General features: G+C 35.6%; 1 protein-coding gene and 1 long non-coding RNA gene across 2 annotated transcripts; one reads left to right on the top strand and one right to left on the bottom strand.

Annotated features, from left to right (window-relative positions):
- Positions 1–1,132: 1,132 nt before the first annotated feature.
- On the bottom strand, positions 1,133–17,081 carry LOC148914191 (putative insulin-like peptide receptor). The gene is made up of 29 exons (XM_089025616.1): positions 16,798–17,081; positions 15,984–16,589; positions 14,002–14,180; positions 13,392–13,533; positions 12,248–12,382; positions 11,834–12,017; positions 11,414–11,628; positions 11,009–11,165; positions 9,944–10,000; positions 9,126–9,164; positions 8,893–9,053; positions 7,699–7,929; positions 6,924–7,144; positions 6,478–6,726; positions 6,321–6,396; positions 6,191–6,249; positions 5,965–6,036; positions 5,703–5,874; positions 5,476–5,599; positions 5,325–5,395; positions 4,782–4,924; positions 4,644–4,708; positions 4,435–4,561; positions 4,255–4,358; positions 4,114–4,169; positions 3,939–3,995; positions 3,793–3,865; positions 3,577–3,711; positions 1,133–2,508 (listed from the first exon to the last, which is right to left on the bottom strand). The coding sequence occupies exons 1-29, from the start codon at positions 16,877–16,879 to the stop codon at positions 2,283–2,285; spliced, it is 4,218 nt and encodes a 1,405-aa protein (XP_088881742.1). The 5' UTR covers positions 16,880–17,081; the 3' UTR covers positions 1,133–2,282.
- LOC116294620 (uncharacterized) lies at positions 3,726–7,642 on the top strand. The gene is made up of 2 exons (XR_004196948.2): positions 3,726–3,856; positions 5,721–7,642. It is a non-coding gene; the product is annotated as an uncharacterized LOC116294620 (long non-coding RNA).
- Positions 17,082–18,252: the final 1,171 nt, after the last annotated feature.

The raw sequence follows: 18,252 nt of genomic DNA, 5'->3' as shown, positions 1-18,252 counted from the left end.
CGGGAAATACAATATTTCCGGCGCATATTTTCCTTAGTCCTTTCCTCCCCAGGGACTTTTGACTCGTAACCAATCTTCCTCGGCCAATCGACGCGGACAGACAGACGGACAGTGGCCAAGGGAAATAGAGGGTGATACGCCAAATCATGCAAAAAATTCAAACCATCATGATCACTCAAACCACGACTCACTAGAGGGACTGGTTATACGAAGTATAGGGGGCGTGGGGGTGCAAAATCAGAATAGAATCAGTGGTTTTTTCTTCATGGCCCATGTGTGATGACCCAACCCCAGTTTAGAAGCAAAATTGCTGATGACCCACCCCTGAAAAAAGGATCCACTGATCAGATTAACCTGTATTCAATCTAAATTCCAAAAGTTGCACACGTCTACCACTTTTTGTAACATTGACTGTTTCGGCTTCTTCTTTCTCTCATTGTCTTCCTCACTATCAGTAATAAATTCCTATTTCATGAGTAACAATGTCAGTTTCTTCATCGCTATCCAAATTTTCAGTATCCTCATCAGTGCCCTCACATGAATTATCATCATCTTCAGTGTCCTCACAGGTAGGCCAGGCTTACCGTTAGTGTTGAATAACTAAATCGATCGAGAGACAGACAGACAGACAGACAGACAGACAGACAAAGATTATATGGGTATCATATGGGTATTTTTGAATCCCCATTTTTACGCTTTAAAATAATTAAAATCAAATAAGAAAAAAAAGCCGCGTCATCTAAACCCGAACGAAATGACCTGTAATTAAACCATGGGGCTGTTCAATATATCAACCACACACGGTGGGAGTTTTATTTGATTTTAATTATCTCTTGCTCGTTTCTAAAGTGGCCAATTGCGTTCCAGCTCTCACAAGTTAATATCGATCATCCCTCAATCCATCACTAAGGGATATGGGGATAGAGCTTTCTATGTTGTTGTAGTCCAGACACTGGACCCTCTCCTTTTATGCTGCTCTGCTTTTTCCCCCTGCGACACAGGAAGCCCAAGAACGAAAGCGGAGCGTTGTGCTTCATCTAACACTTCTCTTAGGTTTTGCAAAACACCGCGTGCTTTATAATTTTCTATTTCTTTATTATTACACGAGAATGCAATACACATCACATGATCATTTGACATAAACAAGATTTATTTTATTCTAGAGTTGTATTATAATCTATGTACAATGCATTACATTGATTTGATATTGCTTAGCAACCTTAAATTTTAAAATGTACAACTTCCAATTCAAATCATGGAATCTTTCAAATCCATAATGCAATCTTAAAATATGATACCCTCATTATTGACTGGTAAATTCTAGTGACAGTCACCAGCCCCTACTCATTCTGTGCTGTCCAAACATGTTAACACTTCGATAAAACCCTGGCAAAGAAGGAAATAATTATAATCGCTCCTGGGAAGAAGAATGGATCGTTACTGTATATAGGATATAATAAGTTTATGAGTTATCAATGCAAGAAAAAATGAATATGTTTCTAATCGGGTGAGCACAAGTAAGCCTGCATTAATTGGGTTTGTTTGTTTTGTTTCACATGCAGTAATGTAAAGACAAGAGAATGTCTCAATTTCTTATAATTCATGGATCAAGAGATCAATTACTTCATGTGAACATTCAGCCTTCGCAATGATGTATATTTTTTAACAAATTCTAAATATAATGGTGATGAAATCAAAACGATCTTAATTTCAGTACTCAATCAATCAAATGAGGAGTGATATCAATGAAAATAATGGACAACGAGCATAATTATATATACATGCATGTGTGCCAAACTTCATAAATCCTGATTGGTCATTCATCAATGTACTCTCCCGCTCCCAAGTGGTAACGTTCATTGCATTTCTGTGAGTACACACCTACATAGGGAAGGAACCCAGATGATTGTCTTCAGTCAAAATGATTTCAATATTCTTTGATACAATTCAGCATATACATATGAAGACAAATGTAGCTGCAGTAAAACAGCACAAACAGAGGGCACTGTCTCAGTTGGGTTTCCTCAGTTGATATAGAACAAATCAATTGATTATGCTCTAATACATGCAATTGAAATGGTCAGTTTTATATGGCTTCTCTGAAATCATTCAATACTCCTCTTTACAGTTCCTTTCAGGGACCACAAATAATAGTTCCAAGTTGAGGTTGGAGTTGCCATACATGATAAACCATAGTTTTGAAATGCGTGACAACTCCAACCTTGACTTGGAACTTTTATTTGTGTTCAATGAATGAACCTGTAAAATGAAGTATTCAGCAACTATGCGCTTGATTCAGCCTCTGTTTGGATGGTTTCTGCTCGTTGTCTTGGGATATGAAAACTCCTAAATTTTAACATTTCCTGTAAGTGGTCGCGAGAAAGATTGGAGTAAAATGATTTGGTCTTGAATTCATTGGACAGGCTGTCTTCTATCATGTGAATGATAGTGAGAAATGTTGGTCTTGCTTTGGGGCTATGTTGCCAGCATAATGTCATCAAATCATATCTGAAATGATCAAATATTCAAAACCATAAGTTCAACTTTAGCAGTCAGTGAATGAAGCACATGCTGAGTGTCCATCTAAGTTACAAGATAATCAGAGATCATTCCTCTCAATAACGTCGTGCTAGACTGGATTCATATTTTTCTTCAATTTGTATACAGAGATTTCAAACTGGAAAGAAGGTATTTGGGTGGCCAAGGCTATAATAGAATAACAATAATAATATAATATAATAAGAGTAATAATAATAATAATAACAATAATAATAATCAACTGGAATGTAAAGAATGTGAGGAATGCAGACTTATAAGATTAGGCCATTGCTCAAACAGATTTTCACGCGTACGTGAGGGAATTCGATCCGCAGGGATAACCTTCCTTAGCAGGTCAACCAAATCACTAAATACTCACTTGCATCTGCCTCTCCATATATTAATAGCTACTCAAGCCTCTCAAATAAATTAAGAATATTTTCCACCCCTAGTTATTATCATTATTATTATTATTATTATTTATTATTTTTTATATTTTACCAATATGTTTTTATCAATAAATAAGTAATTATTTGTATGTATATTATTTTGTTATTTTATATTCATAATCTCTTTATTAACGTTATTATAACTTTTATTATTATCATTATTAATAGTTAATTGAATTCATTAAAATATATATATATATATTATTATAATGGCATTGAGATTATGAACTTTGAATCCTATAGTTTTTCATTTTATTTTTGTTTATAGTATAATATAACTATTTTAACAATCGTAAGCCAATATTCAAGATTAATTTAGTGGATATTATTATTATTATTATTTCTATTAAAAAAAAGATTGAAAAAAATTATTATTATTATTATTAGTATTATTATTATCATTATTAACTTTATTCCAGTCTCAAGCTTCTAGCTTGGCACATGTGCCTTGCTAATCAGGGAGACCCAGCTAAATATACTATATACATGTATACAATTAAGAATATGGAGGAATATACTATATATATACAATTCAGAATATATTTATATATCCATATGACGATAAAAGAGACTAAAGATTTATACTTACAATTCATTGGGAGCATCCATTGGTTTATCCATTACACCACCATCAACAACAAATTTCAAAACTTCTTCATTGGACTTGCCGGGGTAGGGTTGGGAAGCAAGAGTTGCCATCTCCCACAACACTACACCATATGACCTGCCAAAAATAGATATGAAATAAAAATTACAAAAACATAAGATATAGCTAATGATGTAATTTTTGATTTGTGATTCATACCAGACATCTGATGGAGACGAGAAAATACCATCCTTAAGGGATTCAGGAGCCATCCAACGTACAGGTAATAAGCCTGCAAGAAAATTAATAATGTCATGTTTATATTGAAAAAAAACCTAATGTTATCACAACAAAACAATACTAACCTTTGCCTCCTTTCCTGTAATAGTCTGTCTCGTAGATATCACGGGTCATTCCAAAATCTTGAAGAGAAAAAAAACCATATTGAATTGTAAAATAATATAGGTTATGGTTATTTCATATTGAATTAGCCAACTACTACTGTAGTTTGACATAAACAAACATGCATGTATTCTTTACCTCCAATCTTAACCGTCAGGTTTTCGTTTACCATGCAGTTGCGAGCAGCAAGATCCCTGGGTTTAAACATTTACATATTTATATCAATGCACAATGTTATAGTAAAAATAATTAATGACCAATAAATGATATCAAACCTACCTGTGCACAAACTTTCGTGAAGCTAGATAAGCCATCCCATCTGCTATTTCTCCTGCCATTTGTAACATTTCTGGCAGCGTTGGTGGAGGCAGTTCACCACCTTCCTACAAAACACAGAGATGATGGTTGGACTTTACGTCTATAGAATTTTTTGTGTTAATATAGATCAGTTTAACATACCTCTGGTCTTCTTGATCGTAAGTGGTTTTTTAGGTCACCATTATGCATAAGTTCCATGATGACCAGAGTTGGTTGTCCATCAGACACAACACCAAGTAACTCAACCACGTGATGGCAATGAAATGCCCTAACAATCAATCAGATCATGCCAATCAGTCCTAGCCGCATTCAAATCTAGAATCACTATATAACAACATAGAATTACTTACTTCATGATGGAAGCTTCCTGTAGAAACTCGATCCTGTCTCTTACTGAAGCATTTTCACTAACAGTCTGAATGTGTTACAAAACAGCAACAGTGAGTTATAATAATTATCATTTTGATTGATGTAGAATATCTATATACCTTAACTGCTACTCGACACTTAGGTTTGTCTTTCACAATATCCAATGCTTCTCCTTCGAACACCATCCCAAACGACCCTTGACCGAGCTCTCTGATCAATTTTATTTTATCTCGAGGAACTTCCCATTCATCAGCGATATACACTAAAAAATATAAAGTACAAAAATGAGTGAGGTACTTACTATGCGCATACTATCATTCGATATAGCCACCGTGTCTTCTTTTATTTTTGTCTCTTGGAAATGGCCAATGCGAGAACAAGGCAAGAGCATTGATGACAAGTAATATTGTTACAGGCTGTACTCCAGACTTTGGTAGACTTCTGTTGGTTTCTATTTACTTTCTTCCACACACAGCTCTACAATATGTATTCTGCTTTGCACACACATGCACTGACATTAAACAACCTAATAATCAATTTCTGTTTCATATTTCAGTCGAGCTCTTAATGATTACCTTTACAATATTATGTGCAGAGCAGCACAGTCTTAAAGCTTTCTTACTGATAAAAACATGTAGTCAAGGATAGTATGTGGTACTTACCATCAGTAGAATTCAAATATTCTGGGTTGACTGACGCATAAAGTACAGTATGGGTTTGCTTAGCCTTATATCTAAATGAAATCAAGAGATGAACAAATTGATGATGATGTATGATTAAGTACTTTTGACTTCTGCCATGGATAGTATTTACCTTTTCCGTGTAATGTACCAAATTACAACTCCACACGCTAGAATTATAAAACTACAGGCAGCTAAGCTTGCTCCTATTATCACTCCAACATTTGTACCCTTCTCTACTAATGCATTTTTATTAACTGAAAAAGGAAAGAAAATTGATCAAGAAAGTTACTTTGCTGAGCTAGTAATATATTTTTAAGAACTCTTTTAGTACTTGTAACGATCAAAGACTGAACTCACTTTCTTTCGTTTCCTCAGAAATAGCAAAATACACAGTATTACTCCATGATCCATTGCCAGCAGGTGTTATAGCCCTTATACGTGCACTGTAGTTACCCACAATACCAACTCTTTCAATCCATGTTGGTTGTTTTGCAAGCTGACAAGCTACTTCTGGTTTTTCTCGGGATGGCTATACAGACAAAAGAGATGGAATTCTTTAAAAATGAGAGGGAAAGCAGAGAAATTACTGCAATGACAGACAGTAAACTACTCTACTTACTTGGAATATTTCAATGTCATACTTCAGCACCACAGAGTTAGGGTCCTTGGGTGCAATCCATGATATGTTGTACTGAAACGATGACCAGGAAAGAAACATGAGACAAACAAACAACAATTAAACAATCAAAGTTTATTCACATCAACTCATTTTAACTACTGTAATAATAATTGATTGAGACAATCAGGTTACAAATACACTTGAAACTTATATTCCAGTTGATTACCCTTTTTGTGTTATTTTGAACTATCACTGTTGCTGGTCCCCCGAGATTATCTGCAAAAGCTGAAATGACAAGGAAAAAACCCAGTTAGAATCCTTACCCCCATGGATAAAGCCTATTAAACAATACATACCTTTCCTGCCAGTACGACCCTTAGTACTTGAACAAGCAGTGTCTTGTGCACATCGTACCTTCGTACAAGCACAGACCTGATAAAGTACAGATATCATGATTCTATTAGTTGCAATATTTAGATAATTGGTCAACAACATCAGTGGTCTCATTAATACCATGATGGTGTAATCTGTAAAATGCCTCAGTCCAGTTAAACGTAGCTCTGCCTTGGATCCATCCACCACTTCTGTCAATATTGGTATAGCTGTAGTAGGAGTAACAAATGTAGGGGTTACCTCACCACTGCCTCCAGCATCAGTGGTGGTTAGATTACCAGTGGGTGAAACCAGTGAACTGGTTGATACACCAGATGCTGTGTTTGCACTAGAAGTAGGAGATGTTGAAGTACCACACAGACCACTTTCCTGTAATGATTAGAGAAACCAGACAAAACATATTTACCAATTTATTCCTATATATTTTAGCAAAGTTCAGAGATGGTTCAAACTTGAAAAGATAATTAAACAGCGTTTTATTATATCAAACAAGAGCATCCTATAACAGGGTGCACAACTAGTTAAGGACAAAATACAAGTATTTTTAAGACAGGTGATTTACAAACCTGTTGTTCCCTTGAACAATTTGTTCTATTCAGTAATAACATTTCTGTGGTTGGTATGATCGTAGTCCTGTTGGTTGTGGGTGAGGGATTGTCATCTTTATCCTTGGTAAAGATCGTCCTGAATAATGCATCTTGGAATTCCTTAGCAAAAATAGCAGCTTGTTTTTCTGGTCGAACAACTTCTTTCTCTTTGTTACAGTCACAAGTGATGTTACATTTTCCTGTTCAAATATCAAGATGAAAATACATTTGTCATATTTGAGTAGCAGGTGTTACACATGACTTCTCCAAAGAAGCTGTTGTTGTTTCAAATAAGAAGGATGATTTTATTTATTATTAAGCCTATTATTAAGTTTATTTTAGTATTTTATTTATTTATTATTTATTTAATTTACATATAATATGTACACCTGCTTGTGGGGGCTCTGTCATGGGGGGATGGTGGCCTGGATTACTTGTGTCCCCTTTCTTCCTGTGGTGGCATTCTTCCAAGTAGGTGTATGTTCAGATTTTAATTATGATTAATTTAATCTTACACCAGTCCTTTACATTTTAAATTCTTTAGATTATAGTAGTGGTTATTATATTTTATCATATTGTTATATATATATATATATATAGCAGGTCCACATCAGCCGTTGGCTGTCGATGCAATATTTGTTTTAAAATTTTGTAAACCTAACCTGCTTTAACAAATAAAGGATTGGATTGGATTTGGATACTACGCCCAACTATGAATGTTTAAGTTTTTCAGATCACTTCTCAACCAACATACCTTCATTGTTTTCATCTTTCTTGTTATCTTCAACTCTAACTCTCCTACTTGGTAATGCCTGCCTGATACACCAATCAATGTTTCCTTGTTCCCACACAGAGTATTGACTCTCTTGATACTTAATCACATACTTGGTTATGTTACCATTAGGGAAGAGAGGTGGCTGCCATTTGACAAGAAGTGAGTGAGGATCCAAGTAACTGACTTCTAAACCAACAACAGCTGAAGGAACTGTAATACAATGAACAGTATTGATTTTTGTACGATACATCAAAACCTAGTGGAAGAACTTTGCTTGCTATTAATGGGAAAAGTCTTTTGTCATCAGTGGATGTAATCACTAGCTAGTTGCCCATATTGTTTATTCAAACCCCATACTACTTTCTACACATCATCAGTCCGGTAACATCTATACTATAACCTTACTTTTCCTGTGGTTTTAAACGTTATTTCTGAACCAAACAACATGGGCCCCCTCATTAAGTATGGAAATATTTCAAATACTTTTTTAAGTCCTAAATATCCACAGAATGCAGGAAACCTCCTTTCCAGAAACCATATCTTTGTATCAGTCCTCAGGATGAAACTGTACTGTACAGCTGTATTCAGTTTGCTAATTTGCTAACCCATACTATTTGTGATTGGTGTTAATTGGCTGTCATAATATATTGTCAAACATCAAATGAAATACAACAATGATGTCACATGATTTTAACGAAGTTGACCATGAGGTAGTAGGATGTGTTTGTACCCACATTCCTAAGTGGCAGCAGCTTAATGAAAGAGCAGGCACTTTCTTCAGTAGAGTTTCCAAACCTAGTTTTGTAACCATTGTGAAGGATATGCGTAACCTTCTCTAGAGAGAATCAACCATTTTAGTGCTCAAAGGAATGAAACCTAGTGAAGAAAAAGAATTCCTCACCCCACACCACACGATATTGACTTGTACATAAGTTTTCCAACCATTCTAATAAAGTACACTCCTTAAAACAAAAATGAGAAATGAAATATGCAAAACATCATTGCTTTAATAGCAATATTGCCTTGTTAGAGTAACTTTGGGAGAATACCTGCAAACCTCATATATTGATCTTATTTTTCATGTTCAGAATTGAGATTCGTCTTAATAAAACCAAATTTTTCCAACCCCCCTTTTTCATATTCCTGGATGAATGCTTTTAATACCAATCTTACCCATTTCCCGGGTTTTCAGGAACTTTAGGCTGCTTCTTGCTCCTTTCTTATTCAGCGTTACAACCTCCACATAAAAAGCATAGAGTGTATATGGCTTCAGGGTACTAATAACTCTACTGTGGTCTCGAAATGAACCATAGCTGTTGCCACTTGCATTTATCCTGGAACAATAATATACCATATTTAATATTCAAAACACCAGCTTCACCAACTAGAAAACCCTGGATACTTACATTTCTTGGGCTCTGACAGAGACATCAACTCTTTTCCACCTAAATTTATCAATAAGAAAAAAGTGAAGGTGTTTGATTTTAGTTATTATTTGTTTATCCTGTAAAATAATGAAGTACAGACCTACATTTATAATGAAGTACAAGCCTACATCTATAATGAAGTACTGGGCTACATCTCAGCATATTTTTTATGCACAAGAAGATAATAAGCAATTGATGGATAGTTTAAGCAAAACATTGTGATTATTTTGTTAGTGGCAATCAAGCAAGCAAAAAGGTTCCGTATGCCAATGCCAAAGCTGTTTTGGCTATTTTATTTCGCCATTTTGTCTATGAGAATTAAAGCCTGGTTCACATGAGCAACGCAAACACAAATGCAAGCAATGTTCACAGGTACAACGCAAATGCAAGTAAATTAAGATACGCATGTGCAGTGGTGATTGTTTATAGTTCACACATGTTTTCCTTGTATTTGCGTTTGCGTTGCTCGTGTGAACCACGTCTTGCGTTTGTGCTTGCGTTTTCTCCGGTTCACACGTTAAAAACGCAAACGCAAACGCAAGCACAAGAAAATGGAAAATTTTCCATTCCTTGCGTTTGCGTTTGTGTTACTGTAGTTCACACGTAGTTTTCTTGCGTTTGCGTTTGTGCTTGCGTTTGCGTTGCTCGTGTGAACCAGGCTTAACAAGCTAACTTATTTTCTAACATTTCAGGGAAGCAAACCAACAGATTTTCTTTGGAGCAAAACAGCTTTGCATCATAATTTGCAGTTATCTTGACTAATTGAAATGACAGGAAACAAATATGAATGAGCTTACACATCTTGGTTGCTACAAGCACCAACATCATCAAATTGAGTAATCTCTGTGTTTGGCCTGCAGTTATAAAAAGTACCATGATTATCTTTATAGATAAAATACGAAATCAATAAATCAATAAGACAAATCAATAATTAGATCTTATTAACTGAGCGGGAGGTCTGTACGGGATAATCTTGACCGAGGTCTGTATCCGACCGAGGTTAAGATTATCCCGTACAGACCGACCAAGCTCGGTTGATAAGAGTTTTATTATATGACCACTTTTCATTGAAAAGGACAAAATGTTTTTGCCGTAAGATTAATATGCGATCGGACCGGTTAATACAGGAGAATCTAGACCAGTCCGCAATGCGATCTATCCAATCAGATTGCTCGATTTGCTAGTGTCCAGGCTCTAAGATTCACGGTCATATGATAAATGGGAATTAAAAGTGCTTCAACAGGAAAAGGCTTTTCATCCACTGAATTCCAATTGGAATTAAGAAGTTAATTTTTGCACAGGGAGGAAAAACCTGGAAGAGAACCTGGACAAAAACCTTTGAAGCACAGGAAAGTACCAACAAGAACTTCTACACACAAGTCATATGACAACAAGTCCGGGAATTGGACCTGGGTAGCCTTGAGCTCTCACTGCTACAGTCCATGTGTGCTTCCCAAGATTTATGCTTATCATAAATTTACAATAAATCTTTTTTTTTAAGAGGCTTTAGTCATTCTAGCACCTTTTACTAATTGGGGACACTTCATCGTTCATACAAACTACCACTACATTCAATGTACATCTTATACACACAACACTCAACTCACATAACAACTCAACTCACACTCAACTCACAAACAACTAAACTAATTGTTATGAAGGGAGCCAAGGAAAACCTGAGAAAAACCCTTCTAGCATATGAGAGAACAACACATCAAACAAACTCTTCGGTGGTGAGGGGACTCGAATGTGGGCCTCCTGCCACAAACCTAGCATTGGTGAGAGGTAGATCAATTATGCTTTCCATAATATTTAAAATATAATACTGAATACTTGTTGTATAATATTTGGCATAGACTTACGCTTCTCTATAGGATATGGTGTAAAACAGCACATTACGATAATCTTCATCAATTCTCACTTCATTCCATTTTACTTCTATGCAAATATGTGAGCATCGCTGCATGAATGAAGGCTTTATGATCTCTCTCACTGTCATGTTTATTGTCTCTACTTCACCTGAAACCAATGACGACACAGAACTGCCGTTACAGCCATTACAGAGATTACAATTTGAAATATAAAATAGGTATGAACCCCAACATCATTTTTAACTCTGTCAAATTGTACCAATAAATACCAGGGGGTGGTGTGGGGGTGGTGTGGGGGGGTTGGGGGATCAAGCAACTACCTAAAAATAAAAATATAACATAAGTTGTTGTTGTATTGGTTTAATAATGCATATGAGTGAACTATATCATACTCACAAGCTACATCATTGCCATTAGTTGTCTGAGATACATCAATATTTTGTCCATTACTTGAGTTGTTCCATTTCAAGACATCAATCAAAGGTTCAATTTTATTTGTACAAAGCCTAGGATTCATGCGCACCAATAAACCTCCATGTTTAATAGTAAAATTAGGAAAGTAATCCCACATGGCTTCCAGTTTTGGGTTCTCCATGATTGTCAATGCATATCTGTTGATATATAGAATTGTATGTCAGACCAAGGGAAAAGTATATAAGACATCTCTTTTAAACTGTTTAAACTAAAATTGCTGACAGTTCAATCTCTAGAATGCATCATGAGCAATGTACAGGGACTGTGTAAATAGAGAGGGTAGCCTTCCCTGTTTACTAACAAAGTCATCTACTGAAAACCGAAGATTGTGTGTAAACTAACCTGTTATTATACAAAAAGGGAACCATTTTCTTCTCTGTAATGCTGAACGTCTTTCTAGGTTCAATAATCTTTAAGTTTTTAAGAAACTTTAAAGACACCAAAGACAACGACTGTCGAATCAAGACATATCCCTTAACTTTTTCTATCATGCCAAGATTTTCTTCTAGATCCCTGTAGATTGTTGCTGCAAGAAAATTGTAAAAAGAAAAATGGCTATTGTAATCAATACACACTGTAGGGGAAGGTGTCAGTAAGGTGTCACTTACCAACCACTTACCAACTACTTAGCGACACCTTACCATATTGTGCAGATTGATCACAATAGCCAAGAAAAATAATACTTGTAATACTTAATACTTGTAATTAAATATTCAATTAATTCAGTGTTGTTGTAAGTTTTTCCCCACTACTTACCACCACCTCCTCTTATTCTGATTTCGAGAGTTCCATCTATTTCTGTACAGCCTTTGTATTCTCTCAATGAATTCAGGGAGTCAATTATTGGTTTTCCTTCATCACTATTTATTGCTGATTGTTTCACACTACAAACTGTAATCAAATAAAAGTATATGAATAACAGGCATTAGTATAAACCTACTAATGGTCTATCGAAATCCTGCACTCTGATTGGCTAAGCTACTAGTGGTCTATTAGTGATAGACCATTAGTAGTGAAAAGTGCCGGTTATTGTAACCAAAACAGTGCAAAAATATAATTATTTCAAACCAATTTCAAATTGTTTGCATCTATATTTAACCAATTAGTAGGTTTATACTAAAACAATTAGACCACTCTCCCTCATGATCTTCAAGCCCAGCCTCATGGGCTATTGAAGAAATGGAAAACGCGCGCACGTGCTGTCATAAAGGGGGTTGGCAGAACACGAGAGAAGTGTTAGGAGAAGCACGACGCGTAGCGGAGTGCTTCTGGACACTTCTCGAGTGTTCTGCTAATCCCCAAGTGCTTTATGACTGCACACAGCACAGCCAGCAAGTTTTTTATTTCTTTTATAAAATAAAAATTACAATAATAGATAGGAATAAAGCAACGGAAAGTGCACGCGCATGCAATGTGTTCTCATAAAGCACGCGCTCCAAACCAATCAGAGTGCGACATTCATAACAGTAATTTTATAATGACTCATAGACCATTTTGGATGTGGGGTCAAAACCTTCTCAATCACACGACATTCTAGCGATTGTTTCTGTCCTGATGAAGAAGGTTTTGGTGGACGTCAATCACAAGGCGTTCCCATAACATTGTCGGAAAACACAAAGCTATAAGGGCATATGGCTATAGAATGTCATAGAAACGCCTTGATTGATGTCCACCAAAAGCTTCTTTGTTGCAACAAAAACAATTGCTAGAGTGGCGCATTTCATTGAGAATGGCTGTAATAGACCTTTTCCAAGTTCCCTTGAGTGATCATAAGACAATGGTTCCGAGTCAAGGTACGTCTAAGAATTACACATCAGGTCCAACCTCAAGCTGGAGCTATTGTTTCGTGGTCACTCAAGGAAATTTGGAAAAGGTCTATTTCATATTAAAGAACACAAACCTCTTGGGCACCGTTGCTCAAGACACTTTTCACAGACATTCCCTTCTTTTGCATATCCTGCAGGACATTCTTTAACACAGCTTCCATCAAGCTTGTTATAAAGCTTTGGACAAGGAGGAGGAATACACCTGAAATTATCAACCTATTATGACAATGGAAGGTTAGAAAGCATATTTTTTTGGAATTTACCCTTTAAAACCCCTCATTTATATACCATGTCCACTGAATATGAACACCTTTTGGAAGTAAGTTCTGTCTGTTAACTTATAGTAAACAGTTTTACAAGATTAGCACATAATAGCCAGTAGCAAATAAACCCATGTCCCTTGTTCCATATTCCAGTTAGAATTTAGAAGTTGATTTTCATAGAGGGAGGAAAACCAGAAAACCCTGATAAAAACCCTTGAAGACAAAAACAGAACCAACAAGCAACTCTAATCACATAAAACACTAAATCTGGGAATCCAACCCGAGTCGCATGGGCGTGAACACAAGGATCTCATTGCTCAAACCCTGTGCTTCCTAATATAAAGTCTTAAAACAGTAATTTCTTGTTCAAATAGTAGTGATTGCAAAAATTATATTTTTATTATTCTCATTGCTGTATTACCTCCAGTAATTCAGGTGGACATTTACTGACACATTTTCCAGTATTCAAACGCAAATTCTTACAGGCATAACAGTGGAAAGGAGAGTTTATCTTGGAGCAGCCCCCAAGGCATTGCGGATGACAACATAAGTTATTCTGTCCTTTCACGCATCCAGCATCTCCACATTTCATGTCACACACTAAAAGGGAACAAAGTTATGTTTTAATAATTAGAAATCATTACAGAACAGGGCTTTCAGAATAAGCCAGCAGCTGTCAGTCCCCCGGGTCTGATTTACCATATACAAATTTAATAACATATTCTTTCGCTGATAATAATAATAATATTAAACTCTTTATTTATTGATTGGCTACTTGATTGGCTATTGAGTTACCTGATTGACTAGTGTTTGTCTCATCCAAATAAAGAAGATATTACAATAATACAGTAAAACCCGGGGGGTGTGGGTACGCCACCAGGATTTGGGTATTGGGATTCTGAAAGGGGTACCCTGTTTATGACAAGAATACTGAAATTTGTAGACCCTGTTTATGACAAAAGATATAATCAATTGCACTGAGTTCCTGTTTCAATTATCATGTCAGCTCGCTATTACTATTATTATTATTATTACTTACTACTACTAATACTATTACTGCCACTACTACTACTACTATTATTATTACTACTACTATTACTACTATTACTACTACTACTATTACTACTATTACTACTGCTACTACTGCTACTACTGCTACTACTAATATTATTATCATTATTATCATTATTATTATTATTATTTAGTAAAAATACACAGGAGATTATTTAAAATCTCACGCGCTGATTTTCGCTCGAAGACTAGAGTCTCTGTAAATATTCCCCGATATTCACTTCGCATTTGGCAAATAATTTTTAATTAAAAGATGAGATTTTCTGGCACTGGAAACAAATTTCCTTTTTATAAAGTTTATAAACTACTATTTCTAATAAAACAGGTGTTTTGGTCAAGGGGAAACAATTGAATGCCTATCTTAAAAAACACGATGACAGAACTTTGCTGTTTATCTTGCATATTTATACAAAGACCTCCTATTTTGACAAATAAGATGTCACTATTGACACTACCCCTTTAGATTCCTGATTGATATTTCCTCTTAATGACATCAATATTTGTCTAAGGCTGGAATGTTTTTAGAAACTACATGAAAAACATTGAGTAGGCGGTTATGGAAAAACAGGAAAAAATAGGTGTCAAACTAGTGAGCATAAAATTGATTAATTATTTCCTGAGCTAAATTGCTCATAATTGACAAAAAATTCAGAAAATAGCACAACTATTTTTGTCTGAGCTAGACGACGATCATTAACATATTTACCTATTTTATCACAGTTAGTTAATAACGTTTTTTGGGTTTATATTGTTTGCGGTGATGTATTACCAATCGTTTCCTTTGTTTCGATCGTAGCAATGAAGCCAATATATTAAGAGCGTTACGCATGAACATGACATAAAAATAAAAATAATCAGTATTTCTGATATTCATAAAGTACGTTCAAATTGGAAATAATAAACGTTATGCCCAGCAATAGAACGAAAAACGCCACCAGGAATATCTTTTGCAGCAACAACGCCAAAAAACAGCGATAAAATGCAGACTCTAAATTGCAATAACGTGAGCGGTCGGATATAACCTTTACTAGGTCAAGCTGTATTTTGCTAATTCTTGTTATGATTGCTTAAAAAACGACGAATCTGTATCATAATCAAAAATATTGAATACCACAAAAAATGAAACAATTATTAATATATCAAAGCCCGATGGTTTTTGACAATATTACTAGCATAGAGAACGTGGAACAAAATATGCACTATCGGCTACGTTGCGCATATTATCACAAGGTCAAGACGATCAACTGGTCGATTAGAATTATATTTGATTTTGTTTTTATCTTATAGTAATTAGAGGCGTAAAGTAGCCTTACTAGTATGTTTTCTACTTACATCTTTGGCAAGAGTAATCATGGACAGTTCCTGACCCCCAACAATACTGGTTTCCCGAGTCTCCGTGTCCAGCAGGAGGGAAACATTTGCCTTTGTAGCACAAATCATAACAGTCGTTGTTATTCGAAGTAGTTACTAATGAATAAGGATCTTCTGAATTCATTTTCATGATAGACTTCCATCTTATTGTTTTGACATAGCATAGGTTTATGTTTTTCTCGATACGAATTCCGCCACTCAAGATGGTTGTGAGTGAAGGCAAGTTGATTTGGTTGAGGCCATCATTTTGGTAGATCACCAAAGCGTAGTCTAGAAACAAATGGTTTCCTCGAATAACAGCAAGATTGGGAAATATACTCTCTAAATCTTTAACTTTATACAGCAGAGAGATTAATAAATGCCCAGTTATTTCAGTAAGCTTTGGAAAGTGCAGTTCTTTCTTCAAATCACCGTTGAGTACTTGATGAAAACCTTGGATCTGAATACTTCCATCAAAAGTGGTACAGTTTTTCAATAGGTCACATCCTTTACATATTCCTCCATATCCTCTTAAAATATGCACTTTTTCCTTCTTTCCAAAAACAGGGTGGGCTTTGAGTTCACATACTGAAATTAAGAGCAGATATTTGGTCAGCTATACGCTTCCTTTGTTCAATAATTTATAAATTTAAACTTGATGCAAACACTTCGCGCATTCTTTTTGACTCCATGTTGATAATGTACTCACAACATACAAAGGTCTGAATAAGATTTTACGGAAAAAATTGATCTTATTTACCAGTTTTTTCATACGAGACGAAAGTAAAATACTTACATTTGTATTCTGGATCCTCTGGACGACAAAAATATGAGTTAAAGAGCACAAACATGAGCAATAAAATGCTATGCCCCTTCATGACGAGATCGCTAGGTACCAACTTCTAGCTATAGAGCGGTGTCATTAACCTGACATGTGATATCAATTCTTCAATCGAGTACAATAAACTTAGACAAATTTTCGCCCCTTTTCCAGCACAGAAGATAAATGCCTACCTCAATGTTCAACTAAGTTATTAAATGTTTTCATAAGCACAACTTAATAAGAATATTTGATTCGAAGCGTACAAGAATCTGGCTGATCAGCTTGTCATTCCCTTGCTCAATACGTCATGATTACGTCACAGGCCATTGGATCCTGCATGTCTGAAATATGAGCAGTCATAAAAGCATAAAACTAAAAAAACTGGTTTAAACGAGTATCAATATGACATGGATAATTATGGGACCTTATGGTTTCACCAGAATGGAAAACAAGTGAAGCCCACTTTTTTAATGTACAACAAGCACAACGGAGAAGAGGGTCACATTTCTTGTGCATATGCTCAAATTTGTCAGAGAAAGACGTTAAACCTTCCCCAATGATGTAATAAAAAACAAAAAACAGTTAGTCATATCAAAAATACTCATTTGATAGCTTAGGCTCTGACCTGTGTTCTCAATCCTTAGCACAATACTGATGATCGATGTTTTCCCGCTGAAATAAGAAAAATTATTAACTTAATTTACCATTAAAAATGGCTGTCAAAATGGGATAAACTACTTGGGCAAATTTTTCGCCATTCGATTCTTTGCACAAAGGCAGTACAGCATTACTTTAAAAAACTTCGATTTTGAAGAATTCCTTGAAACAAAGTCCGATCAAGTAAGGGCAAGACTCCTTAGAAAATTGAGTGGGAACAAGAAAAGTTTGAAGCGCGCAAACTAATAGACGTCCTCGGGAGAAACCAAGGGGGAAAATACTGTTTTAGTCATTGGTGCCTAATGATGAACAATACTCAACTAGCGACTGATCTCAACGGAAGTCGTCTGACGATGATGACTATAATAAACACATAAACCGCCTATTGGCGGCTCAAAATTGCAATATCTTTATATATATATATATATATCTTTAAAAAGTTTGTTGAAAATTAATATTTCTCTCAAGTTTGGGTTTTATGGGTCATATAGCGTCTTCGTTGCGCATATATCCGAAAATAAACGTGCGGACTGTCAAATGTTCACGAATCGGAAGCGACCGACTTAAAGCATCATCAAGCGGGCTGCATACGTGACTAATAACGTGACATTGATCACACCATTGGTCATAGAAGAAAATATTCACTAACTTGCGTGATATATCAAGATATCAGAGAGTGAGTCCCACCCGCATGCAACGAGAACAGGGGAGGGAGGGGATCTGCTGACTGAGGCTAAGCTATGGGTGCTGTATCGAAGTGGCAGTAAAGCT

This window comes from Actinia tenebrosa, unplaced genomic scaffold (genome assembly GCF_029948245.1).
Source record: "Actinia tenebrosa isolate PJP-AT-01 unplaced genomic scaffold, QUT_ActTen_1.0 PGA_scaffold0__85_contigs__length_37466705, whole genome shotgun sequence".
NCBI classification, from domain to species: Eukaryota; Metazoa; Cnidaria; class Anthozoa; order Actiniaria; family Actiniidae; genus Actinia; species Actinia tenebrosa.
This window is presented reverse-complemented; position numbering and strand designations above follow the sequence as displayed.

Bases quoted from the DNA above. Each gene is read 5' to 3' on its own strand.
- LOC148914191 (XM_089025616.1), bottom strand. From the start codon at position 16,879: ATGAAGGGGCATAGCATTTTATTGCTCATGTTTGTGCTCTTTAACTCA. The intron at 5,875-5,964 runs GTAAGTAGAGTA...TTGTCTGTATAG, and splicing joins ATGACATTGAAATATTCCAA to CCATCCCGAGAAAAACCAGA. The intron at 5,600-5,702 runs GTGAGTTCAGTC...TTCCTTTTTCAG, and splicing joins TTCTGAGGAAACGAAAGAAA to TTAATAAAAATGCATTAGTA.